At 39.9% G+C, this 25,251-nt stretch overlaps 1 protein-coding gene across 1 annotated transcript in view; it reads right to left on the minus strand.

The window, feature by feature from the left end:
- ATP10B (ATPase phospholipid transporting 10B (putative)) overlaps positions 1-24,829 on the minus strand; it is a 147,729-nt gene extending 122,900 nt beyond the window's left edge. Inside the window, exons 1-2 of the mRNA XM_036749742.1 lie at positions 24,549-24,829; positions 21,850-22,044 (exon numbers count right to left, since the gene is read on the minus strand). Of these exons, the coding sequence (XP_036605637.1) occupies positions 21,850-22,044; positions 24,549-24,823 (470 nt within the window). The 5' untranslated portion in view covers positions 24,824-24,829. The remainder of the gene's footprint in view (positions 1-21,849; positions 22,045-24,548) is intronic.
- Between the last annotated feature and the right edge of the window lie 422 nt (positions 24,830-25,251).

The raw sequence follows: 25,251 nt of genomic DNA on the forward strand, positions 1-25,251 counted from the left end.
AAGAAAACCCCATGGACAGTATTGGTGTGCTATGGTCCATGGGGTCATGAAGAGTCGGACACAACTGAACAACAACTACGACGATGACGACGATGACTACTACATGATCAGCTTTCTGACTTTTCAGTACAATTTAGTTCATCATTTATTAAGTGACTGCTAAGCGCCAAGGGATTTGAAAATTAAAACAGTTCTTGTCCTCAACAAGCTAACAGTCTACTTTTTACATCACTTCTCGTGCGTGAGTCACTGCTGATAATAATATCCTCTAGCCTGCCTGACACAACATGTATGCTTCCTTTACCCTTTTTGCAACAATTTTGACCCATAAAAATCATAGGTAAAACTGAAATTTATTATTATATTATATAAATGTGTTATGATGATAATGAGTACTAATATTATCTACTGACTTGCCTAAGATAAATCCTATTAGTAAGTACATTTATTTTTTTCTTGACCATGCTTTCTCAGTCTCTTTGCTGGATTTATCTTCATCTGCCTCTTGTCATCTAAGTGTGAGATTCTCCCAAGGTTCTGTTCTGGGCCTTCTTTTTTTCTGCTATACTCTCCTGGTATACTATCATCTATACCCATGGATTCAACTATCATCTCTAGGAAGATGATAGCTAAATCTATTTATCCAACCCTAATTTCTCTTCCAAACTCCAGGCCTACATTGTTGTTGTTCAGTTGTCCAACTCTCCGTGACTTCATTTGGGGTTTTCTTGGCAAAGATACTGAAGTGGTTTGCCATTTCTTTTTCCAGTTCATTTTACAAATGAAGAAACTGAGGCAAACAAAGTGGCTTGCCCAGGGTCACAGAGCTAGCAACTGTCTGAGGCCAGATTTGAACTTAGGAAGATGAGTCTTCCTCATTCCAAGCTTAGTGCTCTATCCTCTGTGTCACCTAGCTGCTCTGCATTATGTCTACCATGATATCCTGGAAGCACCTCAAATTCAACATTTCCAAAACAGAACCGAGTATCTTCTACCCTCTACCCATCCTTCCTCTTGACTTTCCCATGTTTATTGAGGGCACTGTCCCATCTAGTCACTCAAGTTTGTGCCATATCAGAGACATCTTTAACTCTTCCCTCTCCTTTACCTCTCACATTCAATCAGTGGCTAAGTCCTTTCATATCTCTCATTTCAGTTCCTTTACTTCATACCCACATCTATAAACCTAGTTTGGTTATTCATCACATTTCCTCCGGACTGTTGTAGTAGCTAGCAAATTGGTCTTTCTTCTTCCAGTCTAACCTCTCTCCAATTCATCTTTACACGGTGGCCAAAATCATCTTCTTAAGATTCTGGACTATCCTGTCCAAAAACCTTCAATAACTCTATATCACTCCAAGAATAAATGTCTAAATTCATTTAGCCTGGTATCTTAAGGTTCTCCACAATCTTTTTTCAACCCAATCTTTCTCTGGCCTTATTACTCCCTTTCATGTACCTTATATAAATACACACATATAGACTCTATATGTATTTGTGTATATTCACACCCACACCCACAGACTGTATATATGCATTTGTGTATATATATGTATGTATACACACATATAGATTGTATATGTGTGTATGTGTGCATGTATGTATGCACATATATATTATATATATTACATATATATATATATATATTTTCCAGTCAGATTGGACAACTTGTTTTTCAAACTCTCTATTTTACCTCCTGCCTCATTTGCACAGTTGGGAGAACACTTCATGTGTACTTTTCAGAATCTTTATCTTCCTTCAAGGCTCAGCTCAGATGCCACGTTCTTCTCTTCCTCCAACATACTAGTGTCCTTTCCCCATCCTGTCCCCCCTTCAAATATCCCTAGAGCATGGGTTGTTAATCTGGAGTCTGTGAACTTAAAATTTATTTGATAACTATTTCAATATCATTGATTTTCTTTGTAATCCTATCTATTTTATGTGTTAAAAAACATTATTTTGAGAAGGAGTCCATAGGCTTCAGTAGGCTGGCAAAGGGGTTTCTGATACAAAGGTTAAAAACCCTTGCCATAGAGACATTTTTCCTGATTTTTTCCTTTGCTTTCTTTATGCTCTTCTCTGTTTTATACTATTACATTACATTATTTTTATATCATATTATATTTATCTATGTATGCATTATATCCCCTTCTTTAAATAGTTGATACAAACTCTTCAAGGGCAGGTATTGTTTAGTTTTTGCCTTTGTATTCTCAGCACCTGGCATGGCACACAGTAGATGCTTAATAAGTGTTTGTTGAATTGAATTGCTTATGGGGTTGGGAAACTCATTTGCTATTGATTGCACTGCATAGACTCATACCAAGCTCTTATTGCTAATGGAATACGAGCAGTTATACAGCCACTTTTTCTTTAGGCAGAGGAAGCTCTAGAGAGAAGGCTGGGAAGTAGACAGTAGGGTGGCTGAGCCACTACATCCAAGGAGAAAGAATGAACAGTAAATGAATAAAACATTTATTAATCACTGTCTATATGCAAAGCATTCTGCTAAGTGCTGGGAATACAAATAGGAAAGTAAGACTCCCATTCTAAATGTTGTTCAGTTGTTTCAGTCATTTGACTCTTCATGACCCCTTTTGGGGTTTTCTTGGCAAAGATACTGGAATGGGTTTGCCATTTCCTTCTCCAACTTATTTTACAGATGAGGCAAACAGGGTTAAGTGACTTGCTCAGGGTCACACAGTAAGTAATCGAAGCTGGATTGAACTTAGGAAGATGAATCTTTTTGACTCCAGGCCCAGCACTGTTTTCCTCAGTTTCCTCATCTGTAGAATGGAGAAGGAAATGGCAAACCACTCTAGCATCTTTGCCAAGAAAACCCCAAAATGGGGTCGAGAAGAGTCTGACATGACTTAAAAATGACTGAACAACTCTTGTTCTTCAACCAAAATATAAGCTCTGTATATAAGATTTTTCTTCTGCATATAAACTTTGCCCTCTTCTTTCTTTGTCTTCAACCAAACTATAAACTCCTTGAGATCAGGGACCACATCCTAGACTTCTGTATGGTGCTAAGCACATAATAGGCGCCCAATAAATCCTGGACTAGATGAGTGCTATGTTTCCTTAGGATGATTTAGACAAAGGTAAGGAAGAGAGGTAGAGCAGAGTCCTCTCAGTCTTGCTACCCTTGAAATCTCCAGCTTTTCTCTTTAGGTACCAAATGTCTCTCTCAGTGAATTCCTGTCCATTTGTCCCTCCACAGAGCTCTCTCTCTCCATCATTGCTTGAGGTTGTGGTTTCCCAGATTTACATCATGGAGCAGAAAGGTGCCTTAGGAGTCATCTAGTTCAAACTCCTTATTTTACAGAGGGGGAAACCAAGGTCCCAAGAAGGATCTATCCAAAATCATATAGGTAGTAAAGGACAGAGCCAGAATTTGAACCCAAGTCCTCGGACTCAAAATCCAGTAATCTTTCTATTATACCATGCTATCCTTTGGAAACTTACAGAGTTATAAAATCTTAGATTTGAAGGGCACCTCAGAGGTTGTCGATTCCAATTTGTACCTAATACAGGAAATTCTTTTATGACATGGGAAGCAATGTGCCATAGAATGACTGATATCGGAAAACCTACCTGGGTTTCAAATTCTGCCTTTGATGCTTATTACCTGTGTGACCTTGGGCAGTCCACAACCTTACTGAGCCTCAATTTCTTTATCTATAAAAAGTTAAATCAGATGATTTCCGAGATCCCTTCCATTTCCAGATCCATGATCCTATAGTCCCTGACATGGGCCTACAGTTTCTGCTTGATTCTAGTCATGGGAATCACGGGGCCCTGCCCTATCTGGTAGGCAGGTGATCAGGAACTTCAAGAGACTGATGTAGGAGCACAATAATTCATCTGCCTTTCCTCTTCTTCAAAATCATACTTTGATGAAGTATGAAGAGAGGTGAAGATCCTCGGCTCCCAGTGGCACGTGAGTCACAGAGCCTCTGTTTACAATGACACCCCTGTCTTATGGAACTGTGTATTCCTTAATGACATCTTGGTGTGCTGACACACAAATCCTGCCTGTCACCTTAGGCCTGTGGCCCTTGAGATGCCTGAGATCTTGTTTTACTGCCTTCTCTCCTCTACCCCCTCAAATTGTTTGGGGACATAATGTATTTTGTTCTGAAGTGACAAGCAGAATAGGCTGAAATGGTTTACTGCCTTCCTCGAGGCAGTGGGAGCAGCTTGGCCTTTTATGTGATTTATGCCTTAAACAAGCTCCCATTTCAAAACCCCAAGAGCAGAGTATGTGTGCCCATCTAAGGATCAATTGCATGGTCCACTGGTTTGTAAAAACTCCTTGGTTGTGACATGTTTCATCGCCATACTCAAAACAACACTGGGTTTAAACCCTGGTTTTTTTTTATCTGCTATATGTGATTTTCTGATTCTGCTTACTGGTCTATTTCACATCTTTTACCAGGCTGATGGGATTCAGGTGGCAGGTGTGATGTGAGGGTTCTGTTTTCTCACACCTCAGCCAATCAGATTCTCTGTTATATTCTTAGGGCTTCTCCTGACTCTTTCGACATTGAGCTCATGGTCAGGAGGCCAGGCACCATGTTTATTGCCTCAGTCACTTAATATTTCCTCTCTGGAGTTCTACCACCTTGTAAGAATGACTTGTCTAACCTTTTGGAGCTTCTTGCTGTACCCAAATCTCACCAATGCCCCCTTCTTTGGAGTAACTTAATATGGTATCACATAATGATAACAACTTGTATATTTTTTAAGTTTGTGGATGCCTTGTTATGTTTAAATCTAGATTTTACCTTCGTAACAATGAGAGGATGGTCTCACATAATGATAACAACTTGCATATTTTTTAACTTTGCGGATATACTGTTATGTCTACATTAAGATTCTACCTTCATAACAATGGGAGGCTGTGTGGTGTAATAGGTAGGGCACTGGGCATGGCATCAGGAAGACTTCAGTTTAAATCTAGCCTCATACATTTTACTAGCTCTGTGACCTTGGGCAAGTGACCAGTTTGACTAAATGATCTCTGAGTTTCCTTCCGGCTCCAGCATTAACGATCCTATAATCTATGAATAGCTCTGTGAAGTCACTGGTGCAGAAGTTATACTTTTGAGGTAAATGAAGTGACTTACTTGAAGTCACATGGTTAGTTAATGGTGGCTCTGAGGATTAGAATTCAGCTCTTGCGTTGAAGCTGGGCATTCTTTCCAATGGAGCAACCTGTGTGGAAAGTGTCTGAGGCACACATGAATAAAAGCAACAACAGTTATAATGGTCATTAATGTTCCCCTTTTAGGTTTGCAGAACATTTTACATACATGATCCCATGTGAGCCTCCTAACAGCCCTTCCAGGTAGGTATCCCCATTTTACAGAAGTGGAAACTGAACCTTGGTGAGGTTAAGAGACCTGCTTAAGGTGAGAGACAGAATGTGAACCCAGCGCTTCCTGACTCCAAGTGAAGCATTCTGTCTAATGTCTTCCCTTAGTAGAGAAGATCAAAAACCAAATATAGAAAATGCCTTTCCTTTCTAGCTGCTCTCCATTTTTCTGGAGGCTCAGAACTCACAGAATTTTAGAGCTGGAAAGGATCTTGGCAATGATCTGCTCCAACCACCCTATTTTACACATGAGGCAAGTTTGGGATTGGGTCCCAGGTTACTCAAATTCCAGTCTGAGGATCTTTCTACTAGATCAGTGTTTCTTAAACCATGGTCCATAAACTTAAAAATTTTGTTTTTTGATAAATGTATTTTAATATAATTTATTTTCTTTGTAATATTAGGTACTTTCTTCTGAGTTTAAAAACATTCGGAGAAGGGGCACATAGGCTTTATAGGATTGCCAAAGGGGTCCATGAAATAAAGAAGGACCAGAAGCTTTGTCTTAGCTCCTGTTTCCTATTCAAAGCTTCACATAGGTGGTCAATGACCAGCATCACCTTTGCTTTACAAATACGTAACCAACTTTTTGGGAAGGAGTTGATTCTCAAAGGCAAGTTTGGGGCTTTGAGATCAGGTCTTTTTCTCACCACACTCCCCTTTCCACACTATGAACTATTAACCCACTGGACCTCAGAGGACCTCCCCTTTTTTGTCTGTCTTTTGGGTCCTCGCAGAGGTCACCCATCATGATTACTTGTCAGGATCTAGGGCTGTGATTCTGGGAAGATGGCTCAAACTTCGGCGGAGTTTTTCTTCTATTTTGGTGGGGAAAAGCCCAATCCCATTAGCCTTTCTTCTCCTTCTCTATTGTGTCCTAAAGACTATTTATTAGTGAGTTAGAAAAATGCAAAATTCTTGCTGGGTTTGGAACCAGATTCATTGTATTGAGCCCTGGGAGAAACTAAGGAAATACAGTGCCAAATTTAATCATTTCTCAAAGCAGTATCATAAATCTGATTAGTGGCTCACCTTAAGATACAAGAATAGTTACTAGATTAAAATAAAATGCTCCAACTGGATTACAGTTCAGTTAATGAGGCTCCTGGTTTCTGTAAAAAGACACACACCCATACCAGGGTATAAACAAACCGATGTTAAATTATAATGCAGTGTGTTATAAGGAAAAATCAGGTGCCCAACTCTTTAATGGGAAAGAAATTAAATGAAAGGACTTTAATTTCTAAAGTTTAGGCGAAGCTAAGATTAAGTAATCTTAGCCAAAACTTGAAATGAAAGAAGTGATTCTGTGTTGCTTCTCAGAAATAAAGTTGTCCTCTCAGGATCCAATATCCTATGTCCAGCATCTCATCTTGGGCCATCGCTGTTTGGCAAAAGCTAATTCCCTCGTGCAACTAAGTGGTACAGAGAGTAGAGTGTAGACCCTGGAACCAGGAGGACCTGAGTTAAATCCGGTCTCAGACACTTGACACTTACTAGTTGTGTGATCTTGGGAAAGTCACTTAACCCCAATTGTCTTGCCTTTCCCCCTCCAAAAAAAATAAAATAATAAAATAAGATTAAAAAAAAGGATGGGTCTTTGATAGCTATTATTTCCAGGAGCAGGTGGTGGTGGGGCGATCAGGGTTTTCCTGAGTTCAAATCCACCTTCAGACACTTACTAGCTGTGTGAACCCTGGGCAAGTCACTTAACCCTGTTTGCCTTAGTTTCCCCATCTGTAAAATGAGCTAGAGAAGAAAATGGCGAACTACTCTAGTATCTTTGAGAAGAAAACCCAAAATGGGGTCAGGAAGAGTCAGATGTGACTGAAATAACCAAACAACAATAACAACCATTCTCTTCTTTGTCTATCAACAGCAAAGATCGTGCCTTATACTTATATAATTCTTTATATTTTCCAAAGCATATATATATATGCATATATGTGTGTGTGTATATATGTATACACACATACATATACATCTATATCTATATATCTAAATATCTATAAATAAAAACCTCATTTTATAGAATGGGAAGCTGAGGTTCAGAGTAGGTTCCTGATTTGTTCTGAGTCTTTGTCCAGTGCTTCTCTCACTGCATAAAAATGCCTAGAAAGTTTCCTTTACCTTAGATGTTAGAATGGGTCTTTTGAGGCTTCAGGGAAGGGTGCCATGTTACTGTAAAATCCCATATCCTTTTCCCTAAGAAACAACTAGACTAGGACCATAGATTTAGACCAGGTAGGGAGATACCATCTAGTCTAACCACTTCATTTTAGATGTGAAAACTGAGGCCAGGTGAGGTTAAATGACTCACTTAGGGTCTCTCAGCTAGTTCGAGCACAGCTGGGACTTCTAATGCCACTTTATCACACTGTGGTCCTAAAATCTGTACAATCTCTGATTTCAGTTGTCACCCTTCCATCTGAGCAAAGGCATCCAGCATTCGTAAGGATGTCAGCAAGCGCTGCATGTGAGAAGCAGCCGTGACATAGGAAGCATGCTGGGGCAACAATATTTAACTGCCCCATGGGTTAGAGCAGTGGTGTCAAACTCAGATAGAAATGAGGGGCCACTAAACTATACACAAGGATCCCTGTGAGTGCATATTGACTTAGAAAACCACATATCAACATTATCTACGTTTTATTGTATTTTTATTTATTTTGTTAAGTGGTTTGGGTTACATTTGGGAATGTTAAGGGCAACGCAAACTACATGTTTAATGTCTCTGGTTTGGTGGTTCTCAAACAAAAAGGTGTAGCAATCCAGAATTATTATCCTTCCCAGGGAAGAAAGCTCACTTTATTTCACATTTCACTTCATCAATGTCTCTTTCATTAACATAAAATCAAGGAAAGAAATAAGTGAAGAAAACAAAATTCACGGGGGGAAGAAAAGGAAGATGGACTTTGCTTTAAAAACACTCCTGTAAGTAAACTGATCATATATCAGCAGTTATTTCTTCCCCTGTCTTTTCCTTAACAAAATACTTCACCTGTAGATATTTAGTAAAACTGTCTACCTTCAAAAGAATCACACCCAACTGCCAAGAAAAGAGTCTGTTTGGTTTTCTTTTTTTAAGATCTAGCATTCTTTCTGTCCTGAATCCTGGAGGAAAAGAAAGAGTCTGGGAATATAGTATAGTGCCTGGAAGCAGGTGTGGAATTTGTTTGGGGGGATATCCATAAACCAAGCACTCAGATCTTCAGGTCTTGAGTCTATTTCATCAAGAAACTTATTAGGAGTCCTCCTGATACAGCCATTTGGAGGTATCGGGGTGGGGAACCTGCAGCCTTTGGAGTTTTGCCACAAATGTAAGAAACTCATTGTTTCCTTCCCTGAACTGTCAATAATAGGCAGTCCATCAGTTACACATCTTGAACCCCAGGTCACGCAGACCAATGATAACATGCTGGGGAAAGGAGTTATTTCTGTAACTTGAGCACACTTCCATTCCCACTTCTGCTGAAACTAGACATGAATTTCTGATACGATAAAAGGCTGGAAGAGTATTGTGGGAGACATACTCATGTTTCTTCAATGTGATGATGATTTCCTTTACTTGCTAAGAAATCAAGTCTTCCCCCTGCCATCTATAAAATCATCTATTTTTGCCACTTGCTACCTCTGAAAGATCACCTGACCCCATATTCTCTCTGGTAAAGCCAGTTTTTATATTTTGTTTGGGACAACACATACTGACACAAACTTGGGACAGTCTCAACCAACCCTGTCTTGTTCTATTTAACTAAGAGTAAGTCCTGTGTTTGAATCTCTATACCCACTGTTAAACAGATGCTTAATTCATTCACCCAATAGAGCTGGTTCAAACCAGACTTTATAGAATCCCAGAATTTGAATTAGAAGAGACCTTTCATCTAGTACAATCTACACACAAAAATAATCCCCATTATAACATAGTAGGCAAGCCAACCGCCATTTGTTTTTAAGAATGGGAGCCCAAGACCTCTTGAGGAAGGGCATCTAATTTTGGACAACTGTCCTTGTGAGGAAATTTTTTCCTGATGTAAAGCTCAAATCTGATTCTTTGCAACTTTTATCCACTGCTCCTAACCGCTGGAGCCAAACAGAACAAATCTAATCTCTCTTCCTTTTGAATAGTTGAAGACGACTATTATACTACCCCCTGAATCTTCTTTAGGCCAATTTCTCAATTTCTTCAAAGGATTTTTTATGACATGGATTCCAGTCCATTGACCACTCTGGTTGGTCTCCTTTGGGCACCTGTTACCCCCTGAATGTTCTCTAGGCCAATGTTCCCAATTTCTTCAAAGGATTTTTTTTATGACATGGATTCCAAGCCCTTGACCATCCTGGTTGGCCTCCTTTGGGCACTGTCCAGTTCTCATTAACTTGTGATGCCTGGAACTGAACATAATATTCAAGATAAGGTCTTATGAACACACAGTGCAGGAGAACTATCACAGTGTTCTAGGAAGTTACGGCTTTCTTAACAGCCTCCAAGACTGTGGGGGCTTTCTTTTGGGCTGTGCCATCACATTGATTATTATTATGCTGCATTTTTTCCAGAAAAAAAATGTTGTCTATTTCTCCTCCACTTGCATTTGTGAAGCTGAATTTGTGTGCCCAAGTATAAGACTTTACATTTATCCCTAATGAATTTCATCTAATTAGAGTCAGTCCAATTCACTAGTCTGTTGAGATCTTTTTGGATCCCAACCCTGTCCTCTATTATGGTGGCTTTCCCTCTAAGCTTGTGTCTTCTGCAAATCTGATGGGTGTGTCTTCTGGGCTTCTATCCAGGTCATTGATAAACACATTAAACGTCATAGAACCAAGCACAGATCCCCGCGGTACTCTACTGGAGACCTCTTGGAGACCTCAACTCCAGTGCATATAATAATAAAATTATATATTTTTGTAGACCTAGAAGAGATAATAACAACAGCTAATAGCAAACGTTTATATAGCACTTACTGTGTGCCTAGTACTGGGCTAGCTCTTTACAATTATCGTTTCATTTGAACCTCTGAGCAACCCTGCAAGATAAATGCTACAATTCCTATTTTAGGAATGAGGAAACTGAAGCAAATGGAAGTTAAGTGACTTGCCCAAGGTCACCCAGCTAGTCAGTGTCTGAGGCTGGATTTCAACTCAAATTGAGCTTTTAAGAGACCGTCTAGTCCAACCTGCTTATTTTACAAAGGAAGAAAGTGAGGCCCAGAGAGGTTATGTGACTTGCTTTCTCTCACACAGCCAATTTCAATGGTACCATTTGAACATCAGTCTTCCTGATTCTATGTCTAACCCTCCACCTACTATGTTATTCTTTCTCTCAGGTTTTCTGACTCCTATTTCAATGCTGCTACTTCTTTTTTTTTCTTTTAGTTCAGACCTCTGGTTTAAATGGTTACAGGGACCTCCCTGAGAGGAAACTCCCTCGAACAATACCAATGGACAACTATTCTGCTTAGAGAATTGCCCCAGGAAAGAAGTACATTGATTTTCCCAAGGGCCCAAAGCCAAAATGTGTCTGAAGCTGGACTTCCAGACAGCTCTTTCTGACTCTGAGATTGGCTCTTTATACCCTTAGTCAGGCTGCCTCTCATGGCTTCTCTCCCTATACTCTGCTGCCTCCCATGTAGACATGGGGCAGTACTGAAGATGGATTAATGTAAGATCAGACTGGGGGGGACAGGAGAGGGTTTCTAAAAGGTACTTCAGGTTACTGTTAATTTTTGCTGAAGAGAATTATGCCCCTTTCTCGTTTGTGTGCCCATTAGAGTCTGTCTAAACAACACCGATGTGAAAATTCCTGCACTGACCTCTGAAGAGGTCAACATTTACATAAAATACTTAAATGCTGGGAGAATTTCACTGAAAAAAGTTTTTTTTTGTTGTTTTTTATTTAAACGATGACTGCCACCATTTTAAATTTCAGAGTATATTGAATATCAGCCTCCCCTTGCCATAGGAGTTTTAGTCTGGCATTCCCAATGTTGTGGTTTGAACCGCAGTGGGCAGAGCACCAGGCCCGGAGTCAGGAAGACCTTTGTTTAAATCTGGCCTCAGACACATACTAGCTGTGTGACTCTGGGCAAGTCATTTAATCCTGTTTGTCTTAGTTTCCTCATTTGTAAAATGAGTTGGAGAAGGAAATGGCAAACCAGTCCAGTATCTCTGCCAAGAAAACCCCAAATGAGGTCATGGAGTCAGACAAGAATGAATAATGACCTAATAGCAACAGAACAACAATATACTCCCTTATTTTTACAAAACATCTCCCTCCCCCCGATGGAGGTGAGACCCATCTAGATCCCAATGAGTTGTCTTATTTACCTGCTGTAGATGAAGCAGTGTTGAGTATTGATTATCTTGTCGGACTTGTATCTGCGAAGGTCTTCCCAGGCATCCTTCAGGGCAGTTACCAGCAGGATGATACAGATTGGAATCAGGCCTATAGCTGGTTGGAAAGCATTGACCACTGGGACAAAATTCAGGGCTGCAATGACCACGAAGTAGACGTTGGCAAACCGATGTAACTGCTCAAGTATGTTCTTGGGCAGGAAGGACAGCCAGGTGTACTTGGTTGTTTTGATTTGGTTTCTTTTGTATTGCTGATTGGGGTTTTCTTTTGGGGGTCTTCCTTCAAAGTTCAGGTTAGAGACCACAATATGCTTTCTTTCCTCTTTCTTCTTCTTTTTTCTTGCTTCCTTTTTCATCTCTGCCTTCTCCTGAGTCTCAGGGGTCATGCCATGGCTCTTTATTTCCCGGTAAAAAAGATTTTTTTTGAGCAGCTCCATTATTCAGCAGCATGGTCCAGACATCCTTTTCTTCCTTTCTCTGGGCCAGTGTCTTCTGCCTCCTCTCCCAGACTGATAATCCAAACAGCGGGAGGGGGTGGTAAATAAAGGGAGCAAGAGATCCAAATGAAGTTCAAAAACTGGTCTAGGGAGAGGCGTGTGCCTAACCTGGCTTCTTCCTTCTCCACCTGTTGAAATGCCTACGTCACCCACAGGTATCTTCCCCTTTCACCCAGTCATGCAGGCAGGTGAATTGACTCTGGGTCCTAAAGCCTACCTAGTTAAGATCTAAGAATAAGCCATGATTCTCACATGATAAAGAAAAGGTAACATTTTGGTTGAGGCATCTAGATGGTACAGTGGATAGAACACTGAACATGGAATTGGGAAGATCTTAGTTCAAATCTGACCTCAGACACTTACTAGCAGTGTGACCCTGGGCAAGTCACTTAGCCTCTATTTGCCTCAGTTCCTCATCTGTAAAATGGGAGCACACTGGACAAGAAAATGGTAAATGGCTCCAATATCTTTGCTAAGAAAACCCCATCACGGGGTCACAAAGAGTCGTACATGATTGAATGATAACAGCAACCTTTTGGGTCCACTATTGGGCCCCTGTCAAACATCTGCAAGAAGACGTTCTGAAGTTAGTTCTTATGCCATCATGAATCTCTATGCTTTGTCTTTCTCAAGTTTCATCTCAAAGCTCCCAATGCTATATTATATATATGTGTATATATATATATATATATGTATATATATATATATATATATAGTACTCCATACCTCTCTCATGTTTATTGTAGTTATTGAATCTTAATGTAGGTATTATAAATCCATCCTCCCTGGATTATGAGTTCCAAGGCGGTAGGAAACATGTTTTTTTCGTCTGTGTATCCCTCCTCACCCCCTGCCCCAGTGCCACACCAAATCAAGACAAATCATCTAGCATTTATTATAGTCCTACTATGTGCCAGGCACTGTGCTAAGCTCCGGGGATACAAAGAAAGGCAAAATCCTGTCCCCGCTCTCAAGGAATTCACAATTTGATGGGGGAGACAACACGCAAACAACTATGTACAAACAAGATAAATATTGGAGAAAATGGAGGTAGTCTCAGAGGGAAGGTATAAAGATTAAGGAGGACTGGGAGAGGTTTCTTGTAGAAGGGAGGACTTTAGCAAGGCTTGAAGGAAGCTGTGGAAGCTAAAAGGTGGAGATGGGGGGGGGGTGGAGCAGAATTCCAGGTATGGGACAGCCAATAAAAATGCTCATAGTCAGCAGACCTAGGGTTTTATGTAAAGAACAGATAAGGGACCAGTGTCACTGTATACCTAAGTATATATGTGGGTGTAAGAACGATATAAAGATATGTATCAGGTCCAGGTTACAAAGAACTTTAAAAGCTGAATGGAGGATTTTATATTTAATTCTGTATGTAATGGGGAGCCACTAGAGTTTGAGTAGGTGGTGGGGGGATAAGGAAGAAAGGAGTGTGATATGGTTTGACAGTAGATGGGGAATGATTAAGAATTATTGAGAGAGCAGAGATGATGTGCTGGAGAAGATGGGGTGAATGGGATCACTTGTGCATGTGGAGGGGTTTGCCTTGGCAGGAAGGGTTACCTCTTCATGTTAAACAAGCATGAAGGAAGAAATAGCGGCAGAAGGCGTTTGAGCAATGCAAGATGAGGAACAGATGCGAAGAGGGAGCTCTCTGAGAACTGCCTTAATCTTTTCAGTTAAATATGAGGCAAAGTTCTTAGCTGAGAGGATATGGGAGATTTGAGGAGGGATGAAAAGGTTTGGAAAAGCAGATGTGATAAGTGAAATAACAAATAGATTGTTGCTGATGTTTAGTTGTGTCTACCTCTTCATGACCCCATTTGGTGTTTTCTTGGCAAAGATACTGAGTGGTTTGCTATTTCCTTCTCCAGTTCATTTTGCAGGGAACTGAGGCCAACAGAATTAGGTGACTTGCTCAGGGTCACAGAGTCTGAGACCAGATTTGAACTAAGGTCTTCCTGACTGCAGGCCCAGCGCTCTATCTACTGCTTCACCTAGCTGCTCTAATGAATAGATTAGGGAGGTAAAAGGATTGCTTTGACTCACTGAGGGCCCAGTTCAGATTATGTAACATCAAGCTGTAGTAGGCCCATGGTTTCATGATTTTCTCCAGCTTTATTCAGCAGCATATGACTAGAAGTGAAGGTAATGAGGTTTGGCAAGGCAAGATCTTTGATGGGATAAAGTGGCAAGGGAGTTGGGAGAAGGCATTGTAGAGCTGAACTGCTTCCAATGGGTCAAGGTGGGGAGGGGAGGAAAGTGTAGCTAGGGTGGGGGTGATGGCAGGCCAAAGAACTGAGGGCTAGAGGAGTTGGTGGTTGTCATAAGAACAAAGAACAGGGGATGGAGTTGTAAGGCAGAGGTGGAATGACAACAGACTATGATCAGACAAAGGAATTTCCGAGTTCATGAGTATATATACGGAATGCTTGTGGGCAATGGCAAGGATATGACCAAATATTTTTGTGTGTAATTCAGGTGGGGTGGAGGAGGTCATCGGAAATGAATAGGTTGAGGAATTTGGAGGTGATGGTGTTTGAATGACTTAGTAATATATATGTTGACATCTCTTAGTATTGGAGCAGGAGCTGTAGAGGAGAAAAAGACCATGAACCAGGCACTGAACTCTTCGTGGAAGGAGAGAGTATCCAGGAGGTCTGTAGACAAGAGCTACCAGCATCTTAATTGGGTGATAAATATGGATGGAATGAACCTCAAAGGAGGCATGGTTACTAATTGATGGTGATAGAGGGAGAGTCTGGAAGTGGTGATGGGGAGCAAGGAGTTTTCCAATTCTTTCCTCACCAGTGAGTTGGGTTGGATGGAAGGATATGAGTGAAAGTGTAGCCAGAGCTAGAAATGGTGGCCAGGGAAACTGTCAGGCGGGAGCCCAGTCTCAATGAGACCAAAAAGATAGAGGGATCAAGAAAGGAAAATGTTTAAGATCATGATGGCATGTACCTGCTATGATGAAACTAAATCAGAGTGACAGTAAAGACTCACACCTTGTTTTTGTTTTTCCACATACAGGCAATTATCTTTATTTGCCCTGGACACTGGGCATCATTGATTTAAGTGCCCTCTTGAGGGTCTCAGACAGCAGATAGAAGGAAATGCCTTTTCTTGCTTCTTTTTGACATGGAAACTGTTTTGGTTCTTTGTGGAATCGACATTAGGAGCTTCAAAAGAAGACTGGCTCCGAACTTAGAAGACCAAGGATCAAATCTCACCTTTGATGCTCTACCTGTGAGACTTTGGGCAAGTCATCGAACTTCCAAAAAATTCAACCTCACAAATTCAGGATGGAAGAGGTGTGGGTTCATATGAAAAAAGATTTGGTGGTTCTGTAAAGCATATAGTTCTGTACAGTTTTAAGAAACATGTTTCTCTTTGGAACTCAAAGTTTTAAAAACAGATGTTCAGAAACAAAAAGAAAAGTTTTTGCATGCAAATAAAAAATAAGATACACAGGCAATGGGGCATAGAAATTTATCTTGCCCTACAAGAAAGGAAGGGAAAAGGGGATGGGAGGGGAGTGGGGTGACAGAAGGGAGGGCTGACTGGGGAACAGGGCAACCAGAATATATGCCATCTTGGAGTGGGGGGAGGGTAGAAATGGAGAGAAAATTTGTAATTCAAACTCTTGTGAAAATCAATGCTGAAAACTAAATATATTAAATAAATTAAATTAAAGCTAAAAAAATAAACATTTCTCACAATATTCCTCTGAGGTAGCTATTACAAGTAAATGGCTAGACACATCAGAGAGTGGAGACAACAAAAAGAAAATTTACCAAGTTCTGGCCCTAGGTAATTCCTCACTTTATACATGAAAAAACAGACTTAGAATGATAAAGAGACCTGCCTGCAACCACATGATTAAGTGTCAGAGCTTGGGCATAAACCCAAGTTTCCTGACTCTAAGCCTAGGGTTCATGCAATATTCCATGATACCTTTCTTTTCATGGTCCCCAGAGCCTGGCGCAATGTGTTTCATTGTTATGATTGTTGTTGTTTGTCCTTCGTGCTGGAAGAGGAACAAAATGACATCACAGTGTCGGGGTCAATGTACAGTGCGTCTGGCTGTGGTTGATCAGACCCACATGAGCTCGGAAGGCTCTACCGCAAGTTAGACACAAATAGTCTGTGTGGCCATTTGAGAGGGAGATGTTTCTAAATTTGTGCATCTCACATTTCTTTTGAGCTACTGCAATTCTGCTCTGTTCATAGAGTACAGAGCCTTCTTTGATGTGGGCATGCCATGCTGGGTGGTCCTGTGCTAGTGTCTCCGACAATTCATAGTTGATACCAAAGTTCTTGAGAGTGTCCTTGTATTGCTTTTTCTGACCACCATGTGAGTGCTTGCCTTGTGTGAGTTCTCTGTAAAAATAGTCTTTAAAGCAAGAACAATTTTGGCATTTGAGCAAGACGTTCAGCCTATTGGAGCTGCAGTATCATTGCAGTAAAGTTTGAATGCTTGGCAGTTCTGCTCAAGGAAGGACCTTAGCTTCCAGGTACCTTATCTTGCCAAGGGATCTTCAGAATCTTCCTAAGACAATTTGAATGGAAGTGATTCAATTTTCTGGTGTGGAGATGGTAAACTGTCCATGTTTCACAGGCATACAACAATGAGGACAGCACAATAGCTCCATAGACCTTCAGTTTGGTAGTCAGTCTAATACTTCTTTTGGCCCATGCATTCTTTGAGCCTCCCAAATGCTGAGCTCTGGCAATATGTGCATCTACCTCATCATCTGTATCTACATCCCTGTAAAGTACACTGCCAGCGTAAGTGAACTTGTCCACAGCATTCAAAATTTCTCCATTTGCTGTAACCAATGGTTCTACATATGGATGGTGTGGTGTTGTTTGGTGGAGAATCTCTGTTTTCTTGTAGTTAATTGTTAGGCCAAAATTAGCACAAGGGGCAGAGAATTGATTCATACTTTATTTCATCTCAGAGCCTGCATTGAATGCACAATCATCTACAAACAACAGATTGTGCACTAACTCTCCCTCCATTTTACTCTTGGCTTGTAGCCTTTTCAAGTTAAATAATTTACCATCAGCGCAGCAGCTGACCTCAATGCCAATGCCATTTTTGTCTCTGTTGAAGGCACCTGACACTGCTGAAAATATCATGCTAAAAACATGGGAGCGAGCACATAGCCCTGCTTTACTCCTTTGGTGACTGGGAAAGCACAAGAGCATTGTCCGTTATCCAGAACCCTTGAAAGCATGATGTCAGAAAACTGGTATGCAATTCTGATGAACTTCTCTGGGTAACCAAATTTTGCTATGATCTTCTATAGGCACTCATGGTTGACGTATCAAAGGCCTTGATTAGATCAATGAACATTGTGTACAAACCCCTATTCTGTTCCCAACATTTATCCTGGAGTTGTCAGGCAACAAACACCACATGAACTGTTCCTTGTTCCTTTCTGAAGCCAAGCTGGTTCTTGGGTAGATGACCATCTTTTCAGGTGAAGGATTAGCTGATTAAGGAGGACTTTGGCAAGAATGTTGCAACAATGACCAAGAGAGACACCCCTCCACCTCCCATCTGTGGTTGTCAGAAAACAACCTATCTCCTTTTCTTCTATAGAGATGGCATCCTTGGTCTCTGGGAAAACTTCCACTTGCTATACAACTTGGAAGATTGCTGTCAGCTTTTGTATGAGCAGCAAACCCCACCCCACCATCTTGTAGATCTCTGCTGGAATGGAATCAGCACCAGCACATGAGAGGAGCCTAACGACATTCAAAACCTTTTCTTCAGTTGGAAGTTCAGCTAGAAAGGGACTGGCTTTAACTTGAGGCAAATGGTCAATGGCTTCAGCGTCGGTTGATAATGGTCTATTGAGAACACCGTGGAAGTGTTTAGCTCATCTCTCAAGGGTCATATCAATGTGTTGTATACCACAGGTACTGATGGTGTGTTGAACAAATGAATGAATCCATGATGCCTCATCTGCAGAATGAAGCAAGCAGGACTATCAGTGTGGAATAAGCTTTTATGGAGCACTCCATCATCTGGGGGGGGCATCTTCATGGGAGAAGCATTCCACTGCCATTTACGATGCAACCCAGAATGTTCTATTTACCACTTTTTAAGGATCCAGCTTCCATTAGAGTGCATTCTAATTTTTTCTGAGTTTTCCATTAATTCTAACAGTTTCTTGGCCTCTCCTGCATAATCTTTCTTGACTACAGTCATATCCATGCCAGGTTAAGTGTAAAATTGGAGCAACATTCTTTTAAAAAAAATTTCTGGCTGTGCCTTTGCTAGGTGCTGGATTGAGAAAGTCTTCTTTATATGTGCATTGCAAGGAATGAGTGGTTTTCCAAATACCTGGATTTCTTGACAGGCTGCTCTCCTTAGTAGATTATCACAATGGGAAATTCTTCCTATTAGCTAGTCTAAATTTCCCGTGTTGTCATTTCTCTACTACTCTGTGAAGAACAAGGTGCCAAGCACTATGCTAACCAATCACTAATTGCAGGAACTTATGCTGAAGATAGTCCAGAATGAAATACTGGAAGCCAGCATGCACCAGGGCCACTAATCAAATCATGAGCCCAATGTATGGATCCAGGCCTAGTCTTTGGCAAAATGATGAAGCAGGAAAAGGTTTCTTTACAGAACATCTTTCACAGGCCTTAAACCCCAAACACCTCCATATGTGTTGTATGCCCCAGGAGAAAGCAAGCCCTTTGAGGGCAAGAACAGTGTCTCTTTTAAGTTTATACCCCTGGCACATAGCACAGTACCTGGTACATGGTAGAGACTTAATAAATATTCATTGCACAAGATTTAGAGTTATAAGGGATTGTAGAGACCATCCAGTTGAACCTTTTATTTTACGGAAGAGGACGTGGGGATTAAGACAGGTCATTTGATTTCGTATAGTGTCACAGAAATAGCTAATGAGTCAGCTAATTCTCTACTCTTTCTTCATTCCCACCCATTCTTCTCCTCAAAGAACAACTAAAATTTCCTGCCAGATCTAAAGCCTATGATCCTATTGTTTGCTTTTAGTAAAGGATCCCGTAAATTCATTCACATTTGACTGAATAGGCTTGAAGTTCAGCTTTCCTTGCAGTTTTTGGATTATTTATACCTATCAGTTATCCTATCCTATTCTCCTATCATTATATAATTATCAAGACATGGTAAATATGGCTAATTCTTGACAGTTTGCCAATCAACTACTTCTGGGTTGTGAAATGTATGATTAAAAAAAATAACTCAGCATCTCTTTGGCATCAGACTCTTGGGTGAACCTGAAAGCCCCATCCCTCGATGCTAATACTTAACAATGAATTCTGCCTCTGATGGCCCAGGGATCTAGGGAACAGATGCCCGAGCAGATGGCTCTTGTTTCCCCACTGTGTTTTCCTGGTATAACGCAATTTTTATATATCACTTGGAAGATCTTTTCCAGAACTCCTCACTCACTCAATCTTAGATATTTCTGAGTTTGTTTGTGGCATTTCTGATGGCTCTAAGCATTTATATTATATATACATTATATATATACATACACATACACATCTATATCTACATCTACATATACACATATATAACCATTATCAGGGTTGTCAGGGTTTAGGGACAAGACAGAAGTCACTTTGGGTACATGTTTCTCTCTCCTTCCTTTCCTCTTTTGCCTTAATTTATATGTAGGTAAAATGGAGTTACAAATGGACATCATGCAAATTATTTAAAGAGGAGAAGTTATAAAAGTTAGGTGGGTAAGATAGCTACTGTTTACCTCCATGATGGTTGGTGGATACCGTGGACTCATAACATATATGCCTGTGTATGTGTGTGTGTGCATGTATGCCTAAGATCTTTTATATAAAAAGTAATCTCTTTCATCTTCTACTGCTTGCCTCTCTGAATTACCGCTCGGCACTTGGTCCCTGAAGCAGCACTGATCCTGGAACAATCATCCTATTTCATCCCATCATAGGGATGGCATGCCTCACATTGTAGATGGCAGTGAGTGTCCTAAAAAGTCCCTAATGATTTTATTTGCCAGGCAACTCACATCCTTGGATAAATCATAGGAGATCACAGTGGACTAGGCACAGAATGTTAGAGTTGGAAGGATTCTTAGAGATCATGTAGCCCAACTTCTTCATTTTAAAAATTATTTTGAAGTAGATTTTTATTGGTATCTTTTGGTTTCATACCACTTAATTTCCCCCTATTTTCCTCCCCTTTCCTTTCTCTCTCCCAGACAGCCATCCCATATAGCAAATAATTTTAAAAGGAAAAAAAAAGAAGAGGAAAGAGAGAAAAAATCAGCAACACTGATCAACACTTCAAAAAAAAAGTAATATTGCACACTCACTGACCAAATACTTCAAAAGAGAAGAGTGGGGGCTTGTTCTCACATCTCTTCATTGGGACCACGCATTGCTCGTTTAAATTCTGCAATATTTATTTCCAATTGTTTTATGCTAACTCCTTCATTTGACCAAGATGTTAACTGTATGACTATGGAAAAATCACTTAACCTTTAAGTGCCTTGATTTCCTTATCTGCACAATGGGCATAATAATACTTATATTATCTGTCCCACGTGTACTTTGTAGACTTCAAAGTGCTATATAAGTATGAGAGGCAGTGCACAGTGCAAAGTGTACTAGATCTGAGGTCAGAGATCCTGGATTCAAATTTCAAATCTCTACAACTTAGCAGCTGTGTGACCTTGGGAAATTTACTTAACCCTTCTGGGCCTCAGGTTCCTCATGTATAAAAATGGGCATCAATATACTACTTACCTTATAGGTTTGCCATAAGGAAAGTGTTTAGTAAACCTTAGGGGGCATTATAATTGAGTACTATAATTATTCTTCCTTCCTTTGCTTCCAGTCTTCAAAACATGGGATAGGGATGTCACTGTGATTTTCTTGGTATACAGAACTCCCAGGGAGGAAGCTCTCTCTACCAAGGGAGATAAGTACCTTTTTTTCAATTTAGAGGATTAGAGAGTTACCTGGGGGCATTGAGAGGTTAAATGCTTTGCACCCCCCCCCCCACCCCCACCCAAGCTCACAAAGGCAGTATGAGTCAGAGGTGGACCCTAAACCCAAGTCTTCCTGATACTAAGGATGAATCCCTAGTCACTATACCATGTTGGTTTTTAATCTTCAGACATTTAATAATAAGTAAGGATACTAACACCATCTCCAGTGCCTACTACACAGTAGGCACTTAATAAATGCTTGCTGATCAAGTCCCACATTTCTGTTAAATGTCCTTGCACCAGCATGGAAAGAGTCAATGTGGTATACGGAAAGAATATTGACTTGGGTCCCATCTTAAGTCAGGCCTCAAACACTATGTGCATGTCCTGTAATTGCTCTGAATCTTAGTTTTATCATGTGTAAAAGAGGGATCCTTGCATTATCTACTTCTCTCAGATGTTTTGAAGAAAAGAGTGGTATAAATAGAATTTATTATTTTTATAGATGAGCTGTACATAAGAAAAACACAGCACAAAAGGGAGGCCAGACTCTTGCTTGCACAAACAAACAAGGTCGTGCAGACCTGTTCTGAGAAATGATAAAATAAACAGATATTATTTCTCTTACTTTTCATATATTTGAATGTTAGCAGAGTTGATCCCTCGGTCAAATCGGTATTTCTTGTAGTCTTCCACGCCATCTTTCACCATGATGATCAGGAGAACAATGGCCAAAGGTAACATGGTGATTTCTCTGTGGAAGACCTCGATAGATGGCATCCAGTTAATAATCACCAGGAAGAGGAAGTAGAGATTGGCCCACCTGCAAGAGGCAAAAAGGTACTAGAATTCAAATCATGCTTGGAAGGCAAAACAAAAGAAAAAAAACCAAATCCAACCAAACAAAAAGTAACCAGGGAGCAAAATACATTTTCTGTTTTTCTGTCATATTCTTGACTCTATGCTAGCAAATATGAAATTCTCACAATAATATTAATAATTCATTTGCACAGTGCTTTAAAGTCTTCAAAGTCTTTTCCTCACAACCCTAGGAAAGTGGTTGTGACAGAATTTTTCTGCAACAAGGTGGCACAGTCCAGTAGAGTTGGCCAGAAGACACAAGTTCAAATCCAGCCAGTTCATATAAGATATTAGCTGTGCAACCCTCTATCTGCCTTAGTTTTCTCATCAGTAAAAAGCAGATAGTGATAACACCTACCTCCCAGGGTTGTTGTGAGGAGAAAATGAGATCAGATTTCTAAAACATTTGGTAATCCTTAGCCTATTATATGAACTAATATTATTAATTAACTTATTTAATAATAAATAATATTTATAAAGTAAATACGTGAACAAATTAATAAAATATTTTAGAATATTTTAAAACAAAATAAATAAAATGATATTAATATTGTTATAATTATATTTAACATATAGCTATGATATATTAAATATAATTATAATATATAATATAAAATAATATAATATATTATTGTAGTATAATAAAATAAAAAATAATAAAACCATTAATTATTAATTAACTAAGCTAATATATGCATTTTACAGATGAAGAGATGGAATCTTTGAGATTACTATCCTCCCCATGATCATATAGGTAGTAAGGTTGGCGGGGCAGGATTCAAACTCAGATCTCTTATTTCTAAGTCCTAAGCTCTATCTACTAATACAGTTAGAACTGGAGCATTTTAGGGATAAAGGGGAACTTTAGAGCAGGTGTTCTTAACCATTTTTGTGCCATAGTTTCTTTTTGGCAGTTTGGTAAAGACTACAAATGTCTTCTTGGATTAACACTCTTAAATGCTTAAAATAAAATACATAGCATTATAGAAGAAAGCAATTATATTAAAATATTTGAGTCATCAAAATATTTTTTGAAAACCAAGTTCATGGGCTCCTGGTTATTCCTGGTTTAGAATAGTACCTGGCGTTTGCTAATTGTATTATATTTTTCCAAAGGCTTTCACATATGTTATTTAATTGAAAAAAATCTTGTCGGGTAGATGAGACAGGCATTTTATTGTGCATTTCTCAAATGAGAAAATGGAAGCTCAAAGGGGTTAAATGCAGATTGGGTGAAACACGACTGAACAGCTGTTCACGTTAAAGAAGCTGGCGGGTTTTGGCTGACCACAATTTTTTAGTTGACCACATTAACAGAAGCCAAAAATGTAATGCGGTTGCTCAAAGAGCTAATGCTTTGGCAGAAATTGCAATATTCAGATGAAAGGATCTAATAGTCCCTATCACATTTGATATCTGGAAGGTTGTGTCTTCTTTGGGGCATCATTGAAAAAGTGACACAGGTAAGCTAGAATGGGCTGATAGGAGAGAGAATGGTATCCAGAGGGATCTGGAAAATCTTGCCATGAAAGGTTTCCTGGGACACTTAGCTGGAAGATTTGATAACTATTTTCCAGTACCTGAAGGACTGGTCAGTGGAAGAGAGATCAGAATCATTCTGTGATCATCTGGAGGGCTGAACTATGAAAGGGAGTTACAGAGAGGCAGATCTCCGTGCAATATATGTAAGACCTTGCCAATATTTAGATACCCAATAATTGAATGGGCTAGCTTATAAAATAATGACTTCCTGTCACTGGAGGCACTCAATATGATGACAGAGGACCACTTGTTGGGGATATTGTATAAGGGATTTCTGCATTGGGTGGCATATTAGCAGATTGGACTTGATTATGGTTTAGGATCTCTTTTAATTCTAGGATTCTATAATTCTATGACTGATCTGAAGTTACGTAGTTGGTTAGTAGCAGAAATGAGACTAATATTCATGACCCTGATTCCTAATCTCATCAAGTCTGTCCTTTAAACTCTTCTAAAACTGGGCAGAATCTATTGAACTTTAAAAATACATAAAGGAAATTCCATCTGCCCCAGTGTTAAACTGCTTCTTATTGTCACAGAATTCTTTCTTGTGTCTAACTAAAGTCCCTCTTAATGCAGCTTTTTCATAAACCACCTCTGTCAACCATCATTTAAACAAACAAACAAAAAAGGTCAACATCATAGGTTATTCCTGCCATAACTTTGAGATCTAGTCATGTTTGTAAAATTCTTCATACCAGTAAACCTTCGAGAGATCAGTTAATCTTGATCTGAAACAGATTCAGTCATTTTTTTTTTGTTTTTTTGACTAATGAGAGCCACCTGTGTGATCTTGAGCATATCTCATCCCTGGATCTCAGTTCTCTCATCTGTAAAATTAAGGTGCTAGATGAGATGATCTTTGAAGTCCCTTCCAGCTCTGATCCCATGATCTTATACTATTTAACAGCAGCAGCTATGTACCTGTGAAACTGCTCAAAGAGGTTTCGGGGTAGGAAGTTGAACAGGGTGTATTTGGTGGTATGAATCCTGTTGCCAGAGTAAAACTTGGAAACTTTGGCCCAGTCTTCGTGAAATATCTTGTTGTTAGGAAAAACGATCCGTTGTTGACTCAGATTGTAGCTCTGTCTCTCTTTAGCCACAGACAGCAGTGGGGTAGATTCTGAAGGAGTCTGGAAGAAGTTGTCCTTAACTTGCCCTTGCCAGCGATACCAAGAGGAATCCACTGACAGAGCCATCTTGGCCAGTAGGTTGAGGCTGAAAGATGAATATACCACAAGGATTAAATCAGAGGGCCTTTAGGAGATTCAGATGCTGCCTTGATCTTTAACAAGACAAAAGCAACAGTTTGGCCCTATGGAAAGACAAATGGATCACGAATCAGGAAGCCTGGCATCTAGTCCTTGCTCTGAGACTGATGAATGTGTTTGATGAATGTATAGTGAATGACTTCATCTCTTAGTGTCTTTCCTTCAAACCATGCAAGTCAGTGATTTGGTTAAGACTTTGTGTTTCTATAGCCCCCTGTTAAAATGAAATGCTACTTAGGAAGGATAGACTAGTATGAGCTGCTGTCACCAAGTAACAAGTTTTCATAGAGCAGTGTGTCAGATACAAATAAAGGGAAATTTTGATGGGACATTGGAGTTAAGGATGAGGGGCATGG

The sequence above is a fragment of the Trichosurus vulpecula genome, chromosome 3 (assembly GCF_011100635.1).
Source record: "Trichosurus vulpecula isolate mTriVul1 chromosome 3, mTriVul1.pri, whole genome shotgun sequence".
NCBI lineage: Eukaryota > Metazoa > Chordata > Mammalia > Diprotodontia > Phalangeridae > Trichosurus > Trichosurus vulpecula.